The sequence below is a fragment of the Mauremys reevesii genome, linkage group 9 (genome assembly GCF_016161935.1).
Source record: "Mauremys reevesii isolate NIE-2019 linkage group 9, ASM1616193v1, whole genome shotgun sequence".
Lineage (NCBI taxonomy): Eukaryota > Metazoa > Chordata > Testudines > Geoemydidae > Mauremys > Mauremys reevesii.
The window spans coordinates 50,821,406-50,842,477 of record NC_052631.1 but is presented as its reverse complement, the minus strand read 5'-3'; the positions used below and the strand labels follow the sequence as shown (position 1 = coordinate 50,842,477).

Below are 21,072 nucleotides of genomic sequence, written 5' to 3'. Positions count from 1 at the left end.
TCCATTTCATCCCAATGATTCCACATGCTGCTGTCTACACCAGCACACCTTTAAACCCTGCCAACTCCAGAGGCCAATAGGTTGAACTAGGTAATCTGCCCAATGGCATCCCATTCTCCTTCCTGCCTAATCCTTTAAGCATCAGGGTCTGTGGCTTACACACACTGGTTTTCTGCTAGATGTGAGGCCACTCACCACCATTAATCCAAGAGCTGTTTGTGAAGATTCCAGCATCCAGCCTAGGACCCAGCTCCCACTGAAGGGTGCTACAGTGGCTCGGTATATTAATCCCAGAACTGGATTCCCTTTTGCTATCCCACATCCCCTATTTAAATGCTGGGTAGGTGAACGTCAGAGCCAACACCTCCATGTCTTCCCTGGGCCTAGGACAGACATCCACTTGTGGGGGGGGGGTGGGGGGGGAAGGGATGGGGAGAAGAGGAGTTTGCATGAGTAAGTTGTCCTGTGGGAGGCAAAACTGTGACATTACAACACTATGAGGATGTGTTCCCAAATTAGATTTTTATCATCATCCTGCAAACGTGCAAGACAGATTCATCATCATCCACTTTGGATTGGGTAGTAACCCGAGGGTGTAGCTGGGTTTGTCTCACACCTCTAAGAGCCACGTCCAAGTCTTACCTTCACTTGTTACTCAGGCAAAACAAACACAACTAGGTTAACTGAACTGATTAACCCCTTACAGGTAAGGGGTTCTGTATCTCTGGCCAGGAGGGATTTATGTTACTGCCTACATAAAGGTTGTTACCCTTCCCTTTATATTTATGACACCCACTGATAGCTAGAAGAGTTTTGGCTGAACACCAGAAGACTAGATCACCAGCTGCTGTCAATCAGATGTCACTCCTCCACTGAAGTCAATGGAGCTATACCAATGAAGCATGTGGCCCCACTGTCTCTTCTCATTCCATACCTCAGCCCCCTTCTCCTTCCCACTTACTGGTTCCAGGAGCCTGATGGAAATGCTGACTCATGCATGCATAGTTCCAGAAGATATCGAGACTGGAGCATCAGATCTCGTTATTTTCCTTGTGCTCCACACGTTTGGTTTCTGTTTCACATTTGCCAGTTGGGTAAACATCTCACTATGCTGCATGTAATCCACCACGCAGCAGCTTGCCTGGTTTGCCTCACTAATTGTGAACTGGTCAATCAGATGTACTCCACGAGCCCTGCTCATGCCCTAGGTCAGCTGGCTCGAACTTGAGGGGCATCGGCTGAGGAGCTAAAAATTGCAGCGTAGACATTCAAGCTCAGGCTGGAGCCCAGGCTCTGGGACCCTCCACCCTCTCAGGGTCCCAGAGCTCAGGCTTCAGCCCAAGCCCAGATGCCAAGCTGACTCAGGCCAGCCATGGGTTAGTTTTTATCCCAGTGTGGACATACACCTGGACACTGGTTGTCTTTAGAGCGGATATTAAGGGCGAGACCCACTCCCGCTGATTTTCAACTGTGGGAAGCTGAAACATTGATGACAGGAAACGATGCTGAGATCAAACTACTGTCATGACAGGGATCTCACAGCTGATACTAAACTCACTGACCTCCAGGACTGAGAAGTCTCACCCACTGTTGCTAAGGGAACTACTGTTCCCCCCCACATGGAATATGACCACATTTACATGTCATTAGAGCACCGCAGGAGCTAGAACCGTAGGTGGCTGATTAAAATATGCTTTGTGGTGGGAAGAAATGAGTCAAAACAGTCAGACGCAACTCTCCAGTGCAAGTGTGTGGTTGCTCTCTCCATCCCAGGCTGTGTACAGGGAAGGGCTGGGGGGCAATAGGAGAGTGAGCCCACCTCACACGCACAGGGCTGAGCCCAGCTCTCCACTCTGGCCTGTTGACTCTCAGAATTCAGAGATTTACTGTGGCAGGCTCTTCTAAATGTGAGGGGGATGAGTGAGGCGCTGTAACAGGAAGTGGTTTTGTGAGGCTTGGGTTTATTTGGGGCAGCAGGATGACATTGGGTGGGGAGTTATTTGGGGGCTGGATGGCTGTCTCTGACTCCTTGCCACCACAAAGCATATTTTAATCAGCCACCTTGATGATCAAAATACAAAAGGAGCGCTTAAAGACGATAAAGTCATTGCAGAGAAACTAAATGGATTCTTTGCTTCAGTCTTCACGGCTGAGGATGTTAGGGAGATTCCCAAACCTGAGCTGGCTTTTGTAGGTGACAAATCTGAGGAACTGTCACAGATTGAAGTGTCGCTAGAGGAGGTTTTGGAATTAATTGATAAACTCAACATTAACAAGTCACTGGGACCAGATGGCATTCACCCAAGAGTTCTGGAAGAACTCAAATGTGAAGTTGCGGAACTATTAACTAAGGTTTGTAACCTGTCCTTTAAATCGGCTTCGGTACCCAATGACTAGAAGTTAGCTAATGTAACGCCAATATTTAAAAAGGGCTCTAGGGGTGATCCCGGCAATTACAGACCGGTAAGTCTAACGTGGGTACTGGGCAAATTAGTTGAAACAATAGTAAAGAATAAAATTGTCAGACACATAGAAAAACAAACTCTTGAGCAATAGTCAATATGGTTTTTGTAAAGGGAAATCGTGTCTTACTAATCTATTAGAATTCTTTGAAGGGGTCAACAAACATGTGGACAAGGGGGATCCGGTGGACATAGTGTACTTGGATTTCCAGAAAGCCTTTGACAAGGTCCCTCACCAAAGGCTCTTACGTAAATTAAGCTGTCATGGGATAAAAGGGAAGGTCCTTTCATGGATTGAGAACTGGTTAAAGGACAGGGAACAAAGGGTAGGAATTAATGGTAAATTCTCAGAATGGAGAGGGGTAACTAGTGGTGGTCCCCAAGGGTCAGTCCTTGGACCAATCCTATTCAATTTATTCATAAATGATCTGGAGAAAGGGGTAAACAGTGAGATGGCCAAGTTTGCAGATGATACTAAACTTCTCAGGATAGTTAAGACCAAAGCAGATTGTGAAGAGCTTCAAAAAGATCTCACAAAACTAAGTGATTGGGCAACAAAATGGCAAATGAAATTTAATGTGGATAAATGTAAAGTAATGCACATTGGAAAAAATAACCCCAACTATACATACAACATGATGGGGGCTAATTTAGCTACAACGAGTCAGGAAAAAGATCTTGGCGTCATCATCGATAGTTCTCTGAAGATGTCCACGCAGTGTGCAGAGGTGGTCAAAAAAGCAAACAGGATGTTAGGAATCATTAAAAAGGGGATAGAGAATAAGACTGAGAATATATTATTGCCCTTATATAAATCCATGGTACGCCCACATCTCGAATACTGTGTACAGATGTGGTCTCCTCACCTCAAAAAAGATATTCTAGCACTAGAAAAGGTTCAGAAAAGGGCAACTAAAATGATTAGGGGTTTAGAGAGGGTCCCATATGAGGAAAGATTAAAGAGGCTAGGACTCTTCAGCTTGGAAAAGAGAAGACTAAGGGGGGACATGATAGAGGTATATAAAATCATGAGTGATGTTGAGAAAGTGAATAAGGAAAAGTTATTTACTTATTCCCATAATACAAGAACTAGGGGTCACCAAATGAAATTAATAGGCAGCAGGTTTAAAACAAATAAAAGGAAGTTCTTCACGCAGCGCACAGTCAACTTGTGGAACTCCTTACCTGAGGAGGTTGTGAAGGCTAGGACTATAACAATGTTTAAAAGGGGACTGGATAAATTCATGGTGGCTAAGTCCATAAATGGCTATTAGCCAGAATGGGTAAGAATTGTGTCCCTAGCCTCTGTTCATCAGAGGATGGAGATGGATGGCAGGAGAGAGATCACTTGATCATTGCCTGTTAGGTTCACTCCCTCTGGGGCACCTGGCATTGGCCACTGTCGGTAGACAGATACTGGGTTAGATGGACCTTTGGTCTGACCCGGTACGGCCTCTCTTATGTTCTTTCTCTGCAGCCCCTTCTCTCTCACTCACTCTCTCCCTGCGTGGCACCAACCCCAGAGCCAGATCTGCTTCCAGTCAACAGCAGAGAAGGCCTTGCCCCCACACCAGCACTGGACATGGTTGCACTCAGGAGGGACTCCGCACCATGCAGGGGCCTGGCACACCCCTCTTGCGACTCTCCCTGCTTGTCCTGCTACTTGGCAGCCAGGCAGCTCTGTAACAAGCCAGCCTTGAAACTGCCAGAGGCAGAGCTTCACCCACTGAGCTGGGCTAGGGTTGCTCAGATCGGGGGGGCTGAGCCCCCTCAGTCCTTGGCCACCTCATTACTGAGAAATCTTTTCCTAGGAAACATGCTTGACTTGGCTTGGCTTAAAATTCCATTTATTGACATTTCACAGAAGCAAGGAGGAGGCAAAGAAAAAGAACAAGGCAATTTCAAGAAACTTCATCCTTCAAGTGCTAATGCCATCTCCACATAAAAAAAATACCTTGAGTTCATTTTACACACTGGAGAGAGGGGAAAAAAAATAAATCAAACGTTTTCTTTTCATTTATGAAAGGGAGCAACAAGCTCTTCCATAGACAGGTACACACAACAGCCCCCTGTCCCTGCAGCCAGTGTTACACCAGCGTGAGTGCCTTCGCAGGATACGTACATGACCAGAATTTTAACTAGGCACCCACCCTGCCTAAGAGGCCCACAGCAAGGCGCAGGCTTGTCTTTGCACCACCTTTCCTTACCGCGTAATCCTTCGCCTGGTTTCCTCCTGAAGCTGGCTGGAGAGTTGATGTACCCCAGGTCCTGGAAAGGAGCAAGGTGATGCAGTGATGTCTTGAACAGGACAGGAAAAAAAAAAAAAAAAAAAGTCCAGCTCACGCTGATGCCAAGGTCCAGATATCCTAATTAATTTGCAACACCACAGGAGTGTCTAACCAGCATGGCCCCAAAGTATTCACTGGAAACCAGTGTCAGCTTGTCACCATCCATCTTCACAACGCTGTAACAAAGCACAACGTCACTCCAACCATGCCATCACCAACAATTCAGTGACTTCCCCTCCCCAGGCCAACAGCTTGCTGGAGAAAAAAAACAGAGCACGATCAGTTTGACTTAGCAAACTATTCCTCACCCTTTGAAATGTGTGGTGATTGTACCCATACCAGGGGCAAGTGTTTGGCTCCTTGTGCGCCACCACTAGGAAATTCAAAAGATTATATGGGAAAGAATTCTTTGAGGCTTCAAGGAAGTGGCCACTAAGGGCTTGTCTACAGAGGGCTTAATCCACAGAATTAACGCACAATATTAATGCAATAATTAACACAAGCTGCACTAATAGCGTACACATGGGCTGGCTGTGCCTGCTTTCAGTCTGCATCTCTGTGTCCACATGGCAGGGGCTTGCTGTGCACTAAGTGCCTGGCATTCTCGGAGGGTATCCCATGGTCCTTTGCTTCAACGCTAAGCAGTGTGCATGCTGGGGTTGTTCTCGCTGCATGCGGTGGGATGCATAGAAGCCAGTGGAATTCCAGGACTTGGAGTAAATTCAAAAACATCTCATGCTTCAGCTCTCTCCAGCCCCAAATTCCTCTTTCTGGAGAGGCGAGTGCCGTTTGCAAATTGCTGTCAGCCAGCATGGACCCAGCAATGCTCCACACCACTATGCTGGCAACTGCACATAGGTAGAGGCTGTTTGGGATGTAGTTCAGCTCTCAAAGCTGGCTTTGTCTTTGGACTTCGCCCACCGTATTACCAAGTGGATGTGGCAGCTCCAGCAGCAGCTCCTTCAGCAGCAGGTTGGGCAGTGGTGGAGGAACAATGACAAAGATGAGGATGAGGAAGACAAGGACGACACAGAGCAACTGCTACTACCAGAGCTGTTGCTGGAGCAGGGTCACACTGTGCAACACCTTTTCAGGGCTTGGGAAACCAGTGGGGATTGGTGGGAAAGGATCGTTCCCTAGACCTGGGACAACTAGCAGTGATGAGAGCCCTTGCCATCCTGAAATTCTATCTTTGAGATAGCCCCAGAGCTGCAGTGGCAGCATACCAACATGCGGTGCCCAAACCCATAGAGATGCTAGTCACCAATGCCGGTCACCAATGCCATGTGCAAGCTGGTCACCTTCAAATGCTACTGATCCATAACCAGCCAATTCGTAATATTCAGGAGAAAGTTGATGGCTTTGCACATGTGGGGTTCCCAAATAACATTGAGGCAACTGATGGGACCCACATGCCAATTGCTTGTCTCCCGCACCATGGCTCAGAGTGTATAACCAGAGGGATATTTCTCCATGATGTTCCAAGGGCTGGTTGACCACAGTGGCAGATTCACAAATGTAGGGTGGTCTGGAAAGGCCCACAATGCTAGGCTCTTTCAACTCTAATTATCTGAATGAATAAAGAAGAATTTGCCCCCAGCATCATTCTGGACATTAATGATGTGGAAATTGCTCCAGTTATCATGGGAGACTCTGCTGCTGCCCTGGTTCACGATCCTATCGCCTCAGTAGCTGCAGAATGACAGCAGAGTGTGCATATGGCCGTCTGCAAGGAATGTGGCACTGTTTGTGGAATAGGTTAGAAACTGGAGGGGGGAAAAAAAAAACATGCTGCATATTATATTTTGCACAATATTTGAGATAATAAGTGACAAAGCCTTTCTGATGGGTGGGAGGCTGGGGTGCAGAAACTTGCTCAGAGGTTTGAGCAGCCAGCAAAATGTCCAATGGAAAATGGAAACAGCCAGTGCAGTACTGTCAGGGATGTCTATGGCTCCTGGAGTTTCAGGCCTGAAAACGTGCCGCTATACATCCAGCTGTTATCCCAACTGGGAATGGATTGTGAGCTGTGCAGTCTCTTTGATTGGTAGCAGATGTGGCAATTCTTATTTTATTTTGTCTGTGCCTTTACCCTTTTGTAAAAACCTCTGACTTAGTCAAAATGAATAGACTGCCTGCATAAAGTGCATCGCTGACTCTTTCTGAATGGATTTTTAAACCAGCAGAAATGAAGCTTTAATTAAACAATGAAGCAAAGCTTTAAAGTGACAGTGCAGTGGACAGCAGACTACAACAAGGGGTGAGTACACGCCTCATTGATGCCTCTTGTTCTTGGGGTGCCTGGTGCTGAATGGCAGGGCTCCAAGTTATCAGGGGCACTGGATGGTTCAAAAGTGCTGCATTCCCAGGTGCAATTGCTCTCACTACCCTGAGCTTGGGCCAGTCACTGCCCTGAAGCTTTCTTGGATCAGGACCTGGGCCAGGAATGCTGTTGACAAGGCCTGGGCCCTAGTGGAGTATGCCGTGACAGCCGGGATCGGCACTCTGGCCAGTTCACAGCATGTGCGGATGCAGGACGTGATCCAGGAGGATATTCTTTGAGATGAGACCGGGAGCCCTTTCATCCAGTTCACCACCGCTATGAACTGGTTCGATTTCCTGAACAGCTTAGTGTGCTCGATGTAGAAAGCTAGTGCTCTTCGAACATCGAGGGAGTGCAGTCTCTGCTCGCAGTTACTGGCATGAGGCTTAGGGTAAAAGACAGGCAGGAAAATGTCTGGTTGGTGTGGAAGTGCAATACCACCTTGGGGAGAAAGGCCGGGTGCGGCCTGAGTTGCATCTTATCCCTGTGGAAAACCGTGTAAGGTGGGTCAGAGGTGAAGGCCTTTAGCTCAGACACCCTCCTCGCAGAAGTAATGGCGACCAGAAAAGCTACCTTCCATGACCGATACAGGAGGGAGCAGGTTGCCAGTGGTTCGAATGGAGGACCCATGAGCCTGGAGAGGACCAGGTTACGGTCCCATGCAGGGACAGGCTGCCTGATCTGGGGATGTAGATGGTCCAGACCTTTGAGGAAGTGACCAACCATAGGGTTGGCGAAGATGGATCGACCAGACGCTCCTGGGTGGAAGGCCGAGATAACAGCGAGGTGTACCTTTATGGAGGACGCCACCAGGCCTTGCTGTTTCAGGTGTAGGAGGTACTCCAAGATGTGGGGTACCAGTGCCTCTAGAGGGGATGTCACACCAACACGAGAATCTCTTCCATTTTGCCAGATACGTGGCTCTAGTGGAGGGCTTCCTGCGGCCAACAAGGACCTTCCTTACTTGTTCTGAGTACAGAAGTTCCATGGAGTTCAGCCATGAAGCTTCCAAGCGGTGAGGTGGATGGACCATAGGTGAGGGTGACAGAGGCGACCGTAGCCCTGAGTGAGTGAGTAAGTTGGGGAGGAGAGGTAGAGGTAATGTGACCGGTGTGTCCACTGACCACTCCAGTAGAGTAGTGCACCAGTGTTGCTGAGGCCACGCTAGAACTATCAGAATTACCTTTGCCCCCCTCCCTGCAGACCTTTAGCAGGACCTTGTACATGAGAGGGAACGAGGGAAAGGCATAGAGCAGGTGATGTCTCTAGGGTAGCAGGAAGATATCTGAGGGAGTCTGGGCTGTGACCCTGGAAGGAGCAGAACAGTGGGCACTTCCTGTTGCATTGGGTGGCAAACAGGTTGACCTGGGGAAACCTGCACCTTTGGAAAATGAGGTGTATGACATCCAGCTGGACAGACCGCTTGTGAGTGCGGAAGGACCTGCTGAGGCAGTCCGCCAGCGTGTTCTGAACTCTTAGTAGAAAGGATGCTTCCAGGTGAATGGAGTGGGCTATGCAGAACTCCCACAGCCAAAGGGCCTCCTGGCATAGGGGAGAGGAACAGGCTTTCCCTTGCTTGTTGATGTAAAACATTGCAGTGGTGGTATCTGGTAGAACTCCTAAGCACTGGCCTTGTAGTCGGGCCCGAAAGGCCTGGCAGGCTAGGCACACTGCCCTCAGTTCCTTGATCTTGCTATGTAGGGACAGCTCAAATGTGTACCTGGCCAAAGGGATTTGGGACTGCACCTGTCCGTTGGTGTGGCCCCTGAGCAGCCATTCGTCGAGGTAGGGGTATACCTACACCTGCTGTCGATGGAGGAAAGCAGCCACGACCAGCATGCTCTTGGTGAACACTTGGGGGGCTGTTGAGAGGCCTAATGGTAGGGCAGACAGTGAATTGGTAATGCTTGTGGTTGACTATGAAGCGTAGGATATGCCGATGTGTGGGACGAATCGCTATATGGAAATACACATCCTTCATCTCAAGGGCTGGAGAGCAGTGCCACGACCTGGAGCTGTGCAGAGTCACTAAGCGGAGTCGGGACCAGGACCTGCTGCATAATGGGGATCGACACATGGATTGACGTTGTGACCGGGAGCACTGGCGCAACCTAGAGCAGCACCGGGACTTTATTAGCAGTGCCGAGGGCAGGAGCATCACTGGTTTGCCTCGAAACGGTGCCATATGATGTGGTACTGGAGGCCTGGTGCAAGGAGTGGGTGACCTGGGCACTGTCATGGCGATGAGGTCCCCCACGGTCTCAAAAGTGTCCGGGGTGGATGGTAGCTCCACCTCCTTGATGACCCGGGCTGGGGAGTCCAACGGCACCAGACTCGATGGTCCCCTTGCAGGGGGAAGTCGACGGTGCCGTCTCTGCATAATTCGGCATTGGGTGCTCCTCGTGAGGATGCGCCCCATTGGCCGGCTCCAGAGGGGTGGACCTCTGGGACAGAGAGCTGCTCCTCCCTTGCTTCTGGTGCCACTTCTGCACTGAGGAGTGGGGGCAGTGCTGGGCTGATCCCGCCAGTTCTGGAGCCGGGGTGCTACAGGTCTCTGCCAGAGTCCATCCAGGGTGCTGCTTCCACCACTGCCGCCGGGGCGCTATGCACTGTATGAGCTCGGCACCAGGTCCTGCCATGCTGGCAGAGGCTGAGGTCTAAGTGCCGCCTCCATAAGGAGCTGCTTGAGGTGAAAGTCTCACTCCTTTTTTGGTTCTGAGGCGAAACCCCTTGCAAATCCTGCACCAACCAGCTTGGTGAGCCTCCCCCAGACACTTTAGACAAGCGTTGTGGGGGTCACCCATTGGCATGGGCTTGCTGCAGGACGTGCAGGGCTTGAACCCCTGGGACTTGGGCATGTAAGCCCTCCCAAGAAAAAGCAGTCCGGACAGAGGATAAACCCCCCCCATCCCAACTGCTAACTACTAACACTAACTAACAATTAAACTAACTAATATGTATAGAGAACAAAAACAAAAAGTAGGGAAACATGGTAGAACTTGCTGAGCAAGACGCCGCAGTTCCAACAACCATCACTGGCGGTAAGAAAGAACTGAGGAGGTGCCGGGTCAGCAGACTCATATTGAGCGCCATGAAGGCACCGCTCCGGGGGCTCCACAGCCGACCCGATGGGTGTTCCTAAGGAAAAAAACTTTCCAACGACTGCGCGCACCTAACTGGAATCAATATGAGCAATCACTCGAAGAAGAACATGGCTGGGTCCTGACTAAGGGCATTGGATTGTCTGTGTGCCCACTCGCAGCACACACTGCAGCAGAGCATTCTGAGCTTGTACAACCTCCTTGAGTGACCTACGCATTTGTCTTTCTTCCTCCACAGTGCCTTTTGCCATGGCAACGCTGTCCCTAGCCACTGTGACACTGTTTCTAGACACTTCAACATTCTTCCATCTCTGACCTCAAATACAACTACCAGCTCTTCACCGGTTTCTTTTTATTTGGGGGGAGGGGGTCTACAATGAAAGCTGGCTATTTCATCCCAAATTCTCTGTTTCTTCCCCATCAGCCATGGATAAAGCCCCCGTCCTTGAAGTTCTGGCCACTGCAGGTGCCACTGCTGAGGGAGTAGGGAAAAAACTTAGCCAGGTGGATGTTAGGGGTATTCCAGACAGGCTAGGATATCCTTTTTAAATGTGTGTCTCTCATTCCCACCCCACCACCCCTGAGATTCTTCTGGTCTTGGTGTGCCCTCACAGCCAGTAGGTGGTGTGTGCTCAGGAGGGCTAGACTGGCTTGAGTTGCAGCTGTGCCTCGGAGGCTGGGGATGGGATTGGGAATTATATTCCCGCTCTGGTTTTGCAACTTGGCTGCACATTGGAGTTGTTTCTATGGTGTCAGAGGAGTTAGTGGGGAGCATATGGAATGAGCGGGATAGTAATCCATGTCCTGACTCTCAGTGATGTTACACTGAGGTGGGTGACTAGGCGACAGAGATAACAATGGCAAAGGGCAGACCAGTGACATACACCGTGAAGTGCTTCACCAAGCCAGTTCTCCAGAAGCGTGACAGGAGGAGTAGAGGGCATGCCAGGGCAATGACTGTGCACCTATCCCAGATACAGTGCAGATGGGGGGGGTGAGGAGAAGGGGGCTGGGGGGGGGGGGGAAATCAAGCAATTTCTCTGATTCTACTTTATCTCCCCTGCAGACATGCTGAAAGTGCAGAGAAAAACAGATCAGGTTCTGCACTGACTGTCCGAAGCACGAACTGCCCCAATCCTCTATGTAAGTCTGTGGAAAGACATTAAAAGCTGAATGCTATCCATAAGGCTGACCTCTTTCTGTGTATGAATGCATGTTTATACCTCAGCAGGGAGCTGTAGGCTTAGTGCTTTACAGGCATGCAATGCCCATGTCATCTGAGACTACCAACCAAATCCCTTAGCCCAGAGCCACTGTCTCAAATGGCTCAAAGTTGCACAACTGAGTGTTTTCATTATTCGAATATGCTGCGGGAGGGGGGCGAGGGAGCGAGAGATGGAGTTGCAGGGATCGGCAACCTTTCAGAAGTGGTGTGCCGAGTCTTCATTTATTCACTCTAATTTAAAGTTTCATGTGCCAGTAATACATTTTAAATGTTTTTAGAAGGTCTCTTTCTATAAGTCTATAATATAGAATTAAACTATTGTTGTATGTAAAGTAAATAAGGTTTTTAAAATGTTTAAGATGCTTCATTTAAAATTAAATTAAAATGCAGAGCCCCCCGGACCAGTGGCCAGGACCTGGGCAGTGTGAGTGCCACTGAAAAATCAGCTTGCATGCCGCCTTCGGCGCACGTGCCATAGGTTGCCTACCCCTGGAGTAGAGATTGCAGCTGTGCCATGCTGCCAGCCACTATTTTGAGCAGATGGACAGGGGTCTGGGGGGAAAGGGGGAGCTCGCATCTGCCAGACAGGATGCAGAAAGGAGAAAAGAAAATAAGGTAGATGGATACATGTCCTAAGTGGGATATGCTTGTAAATAGTTGATGGTCGAGGTTTTCACCTGAGACAGAAGCCAATTGCTCGGCTGGAGTAGACGTCATTTTGAAAACATGGGCTAAGAAAGGGAGGCAGGTGCTGGGAACTCGGAAAGGCTCCCAGCTCTCACCCGCCAAAAGAGGCTGTGGCCATGGGGCACTTGGATCAGAAGCTAGCACAGTGGTGTCGTATTATTGTAATACATTGTAAAGATAAATCCTATGAAGGGCATGTAATCTGCCTCTCAGTCTCAGCCTGGTTTCTGGCTCACCCACATGTCAAGAATCAGGAGCTTGATTCTGGCGGAGATCCTGACTCTGTGGGGAGAGCCCCTCACTGCCCTCCTCATGTTCCTCCTCTGATGATTCTTGCCACTTGTCTGCAGCCTACAGGGGGAGTATCAGGGTCCACAAGCTCCTCAGGCTTGGTAACAATGTAATTGATCAAAAGCCCATCTAGCGCCTCAAGAAATAGGTAGGATACAATTCCACGGCTGGACCTTTTTCTGGCACTTCTGGCTTTAATCTAAGTCCTCCTGAGCTGTTTACTCTTTATCCCACACTGGTCAGCATCCTGGTTGTGGCCCCTTATGGACCCCTACTTAGCAATGTCCAAAAAGAGATCCTTCATCTGGTGGCTGGCCACAAGAACTTGCTGCACTGACCCCAAGGTGGCAATGAGATCTGGGGCACAGCAAGGCTCCAAGTGGGTGCTCAAGGCATGTTTTAAAGGCTGCCTGAGCGTGAAGGAATGCCAATATATTTGAACCCAGGAGCAAATGGGCAAACTCTGTTCCCATGACAATTTTTAAACAGGGGAAAGAACATCCAGTCAACTTGATCCCAGAGTAGTGGAAGGCGCACAGATAAACAGACAGATCAGTAATGGACACATGCACAGCAATGTGGGATACCAGCTGAATAACTGCCGAAGTACCGCAAGGCAGCACCGTGTCCACACAATCAACTGCACTAACTCAATTTTCATCGAATATAATACGCTTTGAAAGAGGATTCCAGAGTTTGCAGTATAACTGCGCTCTAATGAATTGCGTAGTGAGTGCACGGGCATTTTCACACTGACTCGAGCTACTGTGGATTAAACCCCCACGTAGACAAGCCCTCAGGTACCTGGTGAGCGGCAGGAGATGAGGACAAGTAAGGGCATCAGAACAACTAGGCTGTTCTAACTGATTTGGTTTCAGACTATACCTGAAGCACACATCGTGTCTATGCAGATATATGCAGGCTGGTTTGTCAGACAGATACTATACACAGACCAGAGGCATAAAAAAGTGAAGCACTTCAACCTCATTTCAAAATTATTCTGTCAGAAACTGAAATCAGAGATCCATACAGAGCTCTTCAGCCAGAAAGGCCATGGGGACGGAAGGAAGAATTAGAGTGCACAAGGGAGCAGATAGACGCTCAGAGAAGGTTTTGGCTCCAAACTGAAAACCAAAGCCAGATCTAAAGCTGTTGGGAGGAGGCCCATGGGCACAATTTCACACTCATTGTTTCCATCTGGATACCACGTGCACACAAATTTATGTAAAGTAGTATTATAATTTCTCTATCATGTAGCAGGAGAGAAACTGTCCCAGTACTCACCCTTCCTTTCCTTCTGTTAAAGAGCAACCTATCCTGCTGCTTGCTTGGAGCCTGCTGCAGGAGGCACGAGGCTGTCCAGCTGCTGACGATGTCCTGTGTGAATTAGCCATTCATAGAATTTGTTCTCCACCAGCACCTGGAACTGCTTCCTCTGATCCCTGAAACGCACCAGGACATCAGCAATGTAGCAAGTGAAATACAGTCTTGTAAGCATTCACACCACACTTCCAAACATCTCTCCATCTTCACCAAAATAAGCAACAGATCTACACTTATCATGCCTAACAAAGCCATTGGATTTGCTTCCCATATTGCCCACATGGGAAAGATTGAATTCACCTAATAAAAACTATTAGTTAGAATACCCCTGAAAGAGAGACTGCTGGTGTTGAAATAAGCCATGCAGACTTCCCCACGCTGCTGTTACTATACCTCTGCCCTGTAGGACTTCTGCCCTAGGATTCTCAGAGCACAAGACAGGCAATTCTACATAATTAAGGCTACGAGTCTGTCACGGAGGTCAGGTATTCGGTGATTTTATATGTGACCTCTGCAACTTCAGCCCCAGGCGATGGATTTCTGGTTTCCATGATTTATTGTTTATTGCCCACGTCCTGTGACTTATCAAAAAACCTACATCATATAAAACTTAAGTCTATACATGTCTGCCATTTGTAACCCAGGCAAAATGTAAATAGTAATCTCCAGAGGAGAGAGTGACACATTAACCCCATGCTACTTACCCAACACTTCAGACGTGAGTTATTTAATACCATTGACATGAAGTTCTGCCTTTACACAACAAGACACACACACACACACACAGGCATTGGAGGAGTCAGGATTCAAGATAGACAGATGTAATGCAGTGCAATAGAAATTCTGAACCAGAAGACTGTCAGATTCCAAGGCCATTTTCCAATCTATTCAAGTCTTGAAATCTGCACTGAGTGCAAAGAGCACCTCGATCAAATGTAGTATTCATGGCAAGGGACTCTTCAGGCCCTAAACAAAAGAAGGTGGTCTGGAAGAACTTGACAAAAATCACAGACCAATGATACTACTCAGTCTCATTGGAACCCTGGCTTCATCTAACTAAACTGAGGACTGAGACCATCCAAAATTAAACAATTCAGAGAAGCTATAGACTCTCTCCATGACTTGGCTTACTGACCCCCAAATATAGACGCCACAGGCTGAGCCCAGAACAGGGAAACAAACAGCTAAAACACAAGCTATTGTTGCTTCCTTCTCTTCTAGCCTTTAAAATTGAAAACCAGAGTTCTCCCCTTTTGTGGGTTTGTGAAGGAGGTTATAAGAACGTAAGAACGGACATACTGGTCAGACCAAAGGTCCATCTAGCCCAGTATCCTGTCTTCTGACAGTGAGGCCACTGTCGGAAGACAGGATACTGGGCTAGATGGACCTTTGCCATGCCAGGTGCCCCAGAGGGTATTAACAGAACAGGTAATCATCAAGTGATCCATCTCGTCATCCATTCCCAGTTTCTGGCAAACAGAGGCTAGGGACACCATTTCTGCCTATCCTCCATGAATTTATCTAGTTCTTTTTTAACTCTGTTATAGTCTTGTCCTTCACAACATCCTTTGGCAAGGAGTTCCACAAGTTGGCTGTGCGTTGTGTGAAGAAATACTTCAGTTTGTTTTAAACCTGCTGCCTATTAATTTCATTTGGTGGCCCCTAGTTCTTGTATTATGAGAAAAAGAGTAAATAGCACTTCCTTATTTACTTTCTCCACACCAGTCATGATTTTACAGACCTCTATCATATCCTCTCTTAGCAGTCTCTTTTCCAAGCTGAAAAATCCCAGTCTTTTTAGTCTCTCCTCATACGGCAAACATTCCATACCCCTAAGAATTTTTGTTGCCCTTTTCTGAACCTTTTCCAAAATATCTTTGAGATGGGGCAACCACATCTGCATGCAGTATTCAAGATGTGGGCATACCATGGATTTATATAGAGGCAATATGATATTTTCTCTTTTATTATTGATACCTTTCGTTTTCTGAGAACTATCCACAATGACTCCAAGATCTCTTTCTTGAGTGGTACCAGCTAATTTAGACCCCATCATTTTATATGTATAATTGGGATTATGTTTTCCAATTTGCATTACTTTGCAATTATCAACATTGGAAGACAGTTTATTGCAGTTTGTTTGCATCAAAATGATACCAAGAGTAAAATCCTGAAGACAGGACCGGCTAAATTCAGAACTGTCAATATCTGGAGTCCTGCACTCCTATCCAGCCAGTTTGGCATCAAAAGAATATGTTTTAGTTTATTCAAAACTTAACAGGCTAGGTGTTGAAAAAGCAGTAAAGTGTAGATTAGTACAGTATGCAAGATCAGCTACAAAAGTAAAGTAAGGCCTAGTTAGTAGACTGGAGACTTGACTGTGTTAACATGTTTTACTTACAGAACTACAAGCTTCTCATTTTGTGTTTGAGGAGTTAATACATAGAGTAAACCCCATAATATGCGTGTTCTTTCATTTCATAAAATCTTTGCACAATTTTTCCTGTATTTTGTGAGCTTATAACACACACACACACACACACACACAGATTTCCTTCACACAGAATAACATGGGAGGAGTTTTCAATACAAAAGCAGATACCAAATGCTACCAGCGCCTCACGCCCACAGTGCACTCATGCATAAAACACAGACTAGATCAGTGGTCACCAACCAGTCTATCATGATTGACTGCTCGATTATGGACACTCTCCCAGTCGATCGCGATTGCTAGAAGTCTGGCAGTACAATGGGACGGCTGCTAAGGCAGGCTCCCTGCCTGCCCCGGCCACACACCGCTCTTGGAAAAGGCCAGCAAGCCCCCGCAGCCTGGGGGGAGGCAGGCTCCCTGCCTGCCCCGGCCGCATGCCGCTCCTACCTGCAAGCACCGCCCCCACTGGCCGGGAACAGGGCACTGTAGCCAATGGGAGCTGCAGAGGCAGTGCCGTCAGAGAAGGGCAGCGCGTGGGGCCACAGGGGCGTGTTGGCCCCTTCTGGGAGCAGCATGGGACCGGGGCAGGGAGCCTGCCTTAGCCTCGCTGCACCACAGACTGGGAGCTGCCTGAGGTAAGTGCCGCCCGGCGGGAGCCCATCCCCCCTGCCCCCCCAGAGCCAACACACCATACCCCCTCCTTCACCCAAAACCCCCAGCCCTGAGCCAGCACCCCACACTCCCTCCTGCACCCTAACACTCTGCCCCAGCCCCCTCCTGCACCGAAACTCCCTCCCAGAGCTTGCACCCCTCACCCCCTCCCAAACCCTACCCCAACCTGGTGAAAGTGAGTGAGGGTTGGGGAGAGCAATCAATGGGGGTGGGAGGGTGGAGTGAGCAGGGAAGGGCTTTGGAGAAGGGGCAGGGTAGATCCTGGGTTGCCCTTAAATTCAAAAAGTGATCTTGGGTATAAAAAGGTTGGAGACCACTGGACTAGATAAACAGACCTCATGCAAGGGCATTTTTGTTCAGTGATGTCAAGTCAAAGAGATTTGTACCTGTATGGACAAGTTGAGTTTCAGAGCATTAAATATACATTCCTCCCCTTCTGGAGGAAGCCAATTACTCACTTGGTTAGTCCTGCCTCCTTCACAGTTTTTTGCCAAACTTGAATCTTCTGCTCTCGTTGACTCAGTGCCTTCTGGTATGCATGTGGCAGCCCCCCAGGCGTTTCTGTCGTGTCTCCTTCCATCTCAAAAGGAATAACAAAGGTATAAAACTCATTGGGGGGTAAGAGGCGGAAGACACTGGCATCACTGTTCTCTTTGCACACCAGCATTGGACTGTCCCAGTAGTTAGGCACTGTAGCCAGGCCCATCCGAGCCATGTGGTCTTCAAGCATTGGGTAATGGGTGTGATAAGGGGCAAAAGTTACTGCTTGGTTACCCAAGAGAATGAGAGGGTGTGTAGGCGTGAGAATGTTGAAGGTGCAGCCTGTTGTAGAAGAGAGAGACAGACGGTGGCAGATGCCAATAACTTTGACATTATCACAGCTGTGGAGGTGAATGGCTGTCTGCACAGGGCCCAGGACAAAAGTGCTATTCCTGCACTTCTCAATGGTCACAGATCTGAAAGAGAGAAAGATCACAAGTAAGCCAGGATGCCCAAGAACAGGACAAGGCCACACACTGTTCAAGTGGGGTTGCCATGTCTAATGGGAACCAAGAAATATCTATGCAACCCACCCAAAGACATTTCACTGCATCCCAGGAGAACGTAAACTCACCGTAAAGGGGAGAGCAGATATATGAAGGACTCATTGCAGCGATGGATCTTCACATGAGCACCCACCAGGGTATCCGAGCTCTTGGCCAGCGTCTGTTTGTAGACTTGGCTCATCACCACCATGCGGTGAATCTCAGGAACCATATGGGCATTGCAGGCAATCTTTGCTCTCTTGGTTGTTCCTTCAACTGCAAGGCAAAAAAGTTACAGACATTAGCACAAAAAAAGTCTGAATGTATTTCCTAAGCAGGCAGACCATGACATCACATTTCACCAGGCAGCCACAGAGTAAATATCCCATCAAAAAAACAGTCACCCTGATGCTTGGGATTTAGATCCCAACTCTCTTTGCAAAATTCCTCCTTGAACATAAGGGCTCTTTCTGCCAAATTGAGAATTACAGCAGTCTGCAGATTTGCAGCACTGTGCTGATGGAATAGGAACATGTCTGTTCCAATGCATTCTTACCAAGTGGTGTGCTCCCTGTAGGTATACAGCCCTCAGGATGTTACCACAGGATGTTCTTCCATTCTGTCTGATGGAATGGATTAAGACTAGTTTTCTCTCTCTCTGAAAACCTATAATCGCATGTTAAATGAGATCAGGAGTCTTCATTCTGATGCCCACAGAAAGATCAAAGATAGCTTGGGTATGTCAACATGTGCTGCAGTCACACCTCCCAGCTGCAGTGCAGATACTTCCACAGACTGCCCTCTGCAACCCTGGGCAAGTCACTTAATCTACACTGAGCCTCAATTCCCATTTGTCAAATGAGAGTAATAATACTGACCCACCTCAGAGGAGTGTTTGAAGGTAAATCCATTAACGGTTGTGAGACACTCAGATGCAACAGTGGCTGAGGCCATGAAAGTACCTGAACAGCTAGAGGACCACCCCATTCATCTGTTAGTCCCCACTTAGGAACAGAAGAGTAGTAACTTTAGTCAGGACTGAATCACATTGACAGAGCTATATGGAGCAGCTTATACAGCAATTCCACCTAACCCTGGGTTTAGCTTGTGCAATCAATCATTTGCTTTCTTGGCCATTAATGTTCACTATGCAGCAGAATGCACCTTCCAAACAAATATGTATTTTTAAGAATAAGAAAGCCTGCTAGCAACAGCCAATATACACCACACAATATCGGGATATCAACTTGAAGCAGGGAGGGGGGACACATGCAAGCTAGAGAACAGAGAGGGAGTAATGAGTGTTAAATAGGAGAGTTTGGAAACAGGAGGTGAAGGCATTTGACATGACCAGCTCTTTCAGCTGTGAACTCCCCCTTCTCTCCTGTAAGCCAGAGGACAGGCAGGAGAGCACCAATGCCCACAAACCAGACTCCTGATCAACAGGAACAGAGGAGAGTGGAAAGTTGATCCTAAAACTAAAGAGCAAAGCCAAGGCTTTCAAATACCTTGCTGTGCCCACGCAAGTTTCTTCCCAGACTTGAGGCAGGCAGATGTCCCAAACGGGCTCCCAGTCAGGCAGGCCCTCAACCAGACCTCTAGCTTGGAGAAAGAGAAGGCTTTGGTAATCTTCGAGTAGCCGTTCTTCACATGCAAGGGCTGCCAGAGAGCAAGCTCATGAAGAGGATGGACAGTCCTGGTTTTGTTCACAGTCCCCTCAATGAGAAAGCTGAGAGCTCGAACAGCTTCAGGGGAGACCAGGCTACCGTGAGTGGAATGGGAAGAGGCCGAGAGCTGGTCCGGGTCCAGTAGCAGTTCCAGCAGATCCAAAAGGTGGTTCTGCACAAACGCTTGGTGGGTGTAATCATTCCAGTTCTTAGAAATCAAAACAAAAACAAACAGAGGCGCTCTTACTGGGCTGAGACACTTTCCCAATGCAATATCCATTGCATCCTGCTCAGATCCCACCCACAGTAGCTCTAAATGTAGAAATCAGTAGAAGTAGAATACAGATTCCTTCCCCGAACCATTGATTCTGCAGGCCTTCTCTTACCCCCACAACAGACTCCCCCAGCAAATAAAAGATACTGGATCCACTAGCCATCTTCAGAGTGGAAGAGGTTCAGTAGTTCTACTTGCTGTGGCCATGACCAACCAGTCACTATATTAGTTAGAGTGAGAGAAGGAAATGGATTCCCTCTCCACTCTTCACGAAAAGGTTCAGCACACAGGTGCTTGGAAACGAGGGTGGGAATGAACTGTAACGAACACCTGATAGTCTAAGCCGCTATGAAGGTAATTATGGTTCCTATTGAACCTGAATGCTTAGAATAGATGCACTCAAGTACTAACTCAGGAGGACTTGTGAGAAAAACCTCAGATAAGCCATTATGAGGAAAAATCCCATTAAACGTTCATCTCAGAGGATCATTATAGTTCAAGTGCTGAAGGTCTCCATAGCAAGGGAAGACTAGAATATGAGACAGCCAATGATGAAAACTCTAACAGACATCAGCTTATGCTGGACAGGCCTCACTGGACCACACCAAGGAGTTACAGTCACCTGGAGTGCCCATTCCAGACACCTAGAAAGTTAGCGTCAAGCAGGGGGCATTTCCTCAATAGTTCACAAAAGGATCACAATGAATATAATCCCCCACCCTGTGGGGGAAATGAAGCTTCTGAAATAGATAGGACAGATCCATTATCTACTCATGAAGCTTCACAAGATGGGCCAGTTTAGTTTTGAACTTGAACTGCAGTTAACAAAAATCATCCACTATAGAATGATGCTGAATGCCCTGAACAGTACGTGTAAAGAGGACCATTCAGCACAAAGCCCTGGATAAGCACTTTCCCCCTCTTGTCTATTATAAGTCTCTGTGTTGAAAGTCCGCTAACCCCTATTTTTAGTTTCAGATGCTCTTGAGTTGCAGTTCAGCAATTCTTGTTCCACGTGACACTACAACATGTATGGTATTGATGTCACACCTCTGACAAAAATCCTGCTGACACTAGCAACTGGACTTTTTTCAAGGTGTGGGTCAGCTAAGTGTCTACTGTGTTGCCCTCAGTTTGTAATTCACTTTCTAATATGGTAGTGCAGCAGGATAGGCTTACCTGGCTAACTTCAGATACTTCTGAATGTGAGATACAAGACTTAACCACTTACATTTGATTATATTTGACTAATCTATTTCTCACAGCTTTGTGTAACTTATTCAGACATTGCACTAAGAATGGC

At 47.9% G+C, this 21,072-nt stretch overlaps 1 protein-coding gene across 8 annotated transcripts in view; it reads right to left on the bottom strand.

Moving 5' to 3' along the window:
* Positions 1–21,072, bottom strand: part of TBCCD1 (TBCC domain containing 1) — a 29,573-nt gene that overhangs the window by 4,340 nt on the left and 4,161 nt on the right. For 5 of the 8 annotated variants that reach the window (XM_039487571.1, XM_039487572.1, XM_039487569.1 and 2 more), the window contains exons 4-8: positions 19,337–19,703; positions 17,918–18,104; positions 17,262–17,759; positions 13,662–13,819; positions 4,288–4,926 (exon numbers count right to left, since the gene is read on the bottom strand). In XM_039487571.1, coding sequence (XP_039343505.1) covers positions 13,690–13,819; positions 17,262–17,759; positions 17,918–18,104; positions 19,337–19,703 — 1,182 coding nt within the window. In that variant the 3' untranslated portion in view covers positions 4,288–4,926; positions 13,662–13,689. Of the gene's footprint in view, positions 1–4,287; positions 4,927–13,661; positions 13,820–17,261; positions 17,760–17,917; positions 18,105–19,336; positions 19,704–21,072 lie in introns of those variants that run through there. The other 3 variants (XR_005584499.1, XR_005584500.1, XR_005584501.1) reach the window with 2 other exon arrangements.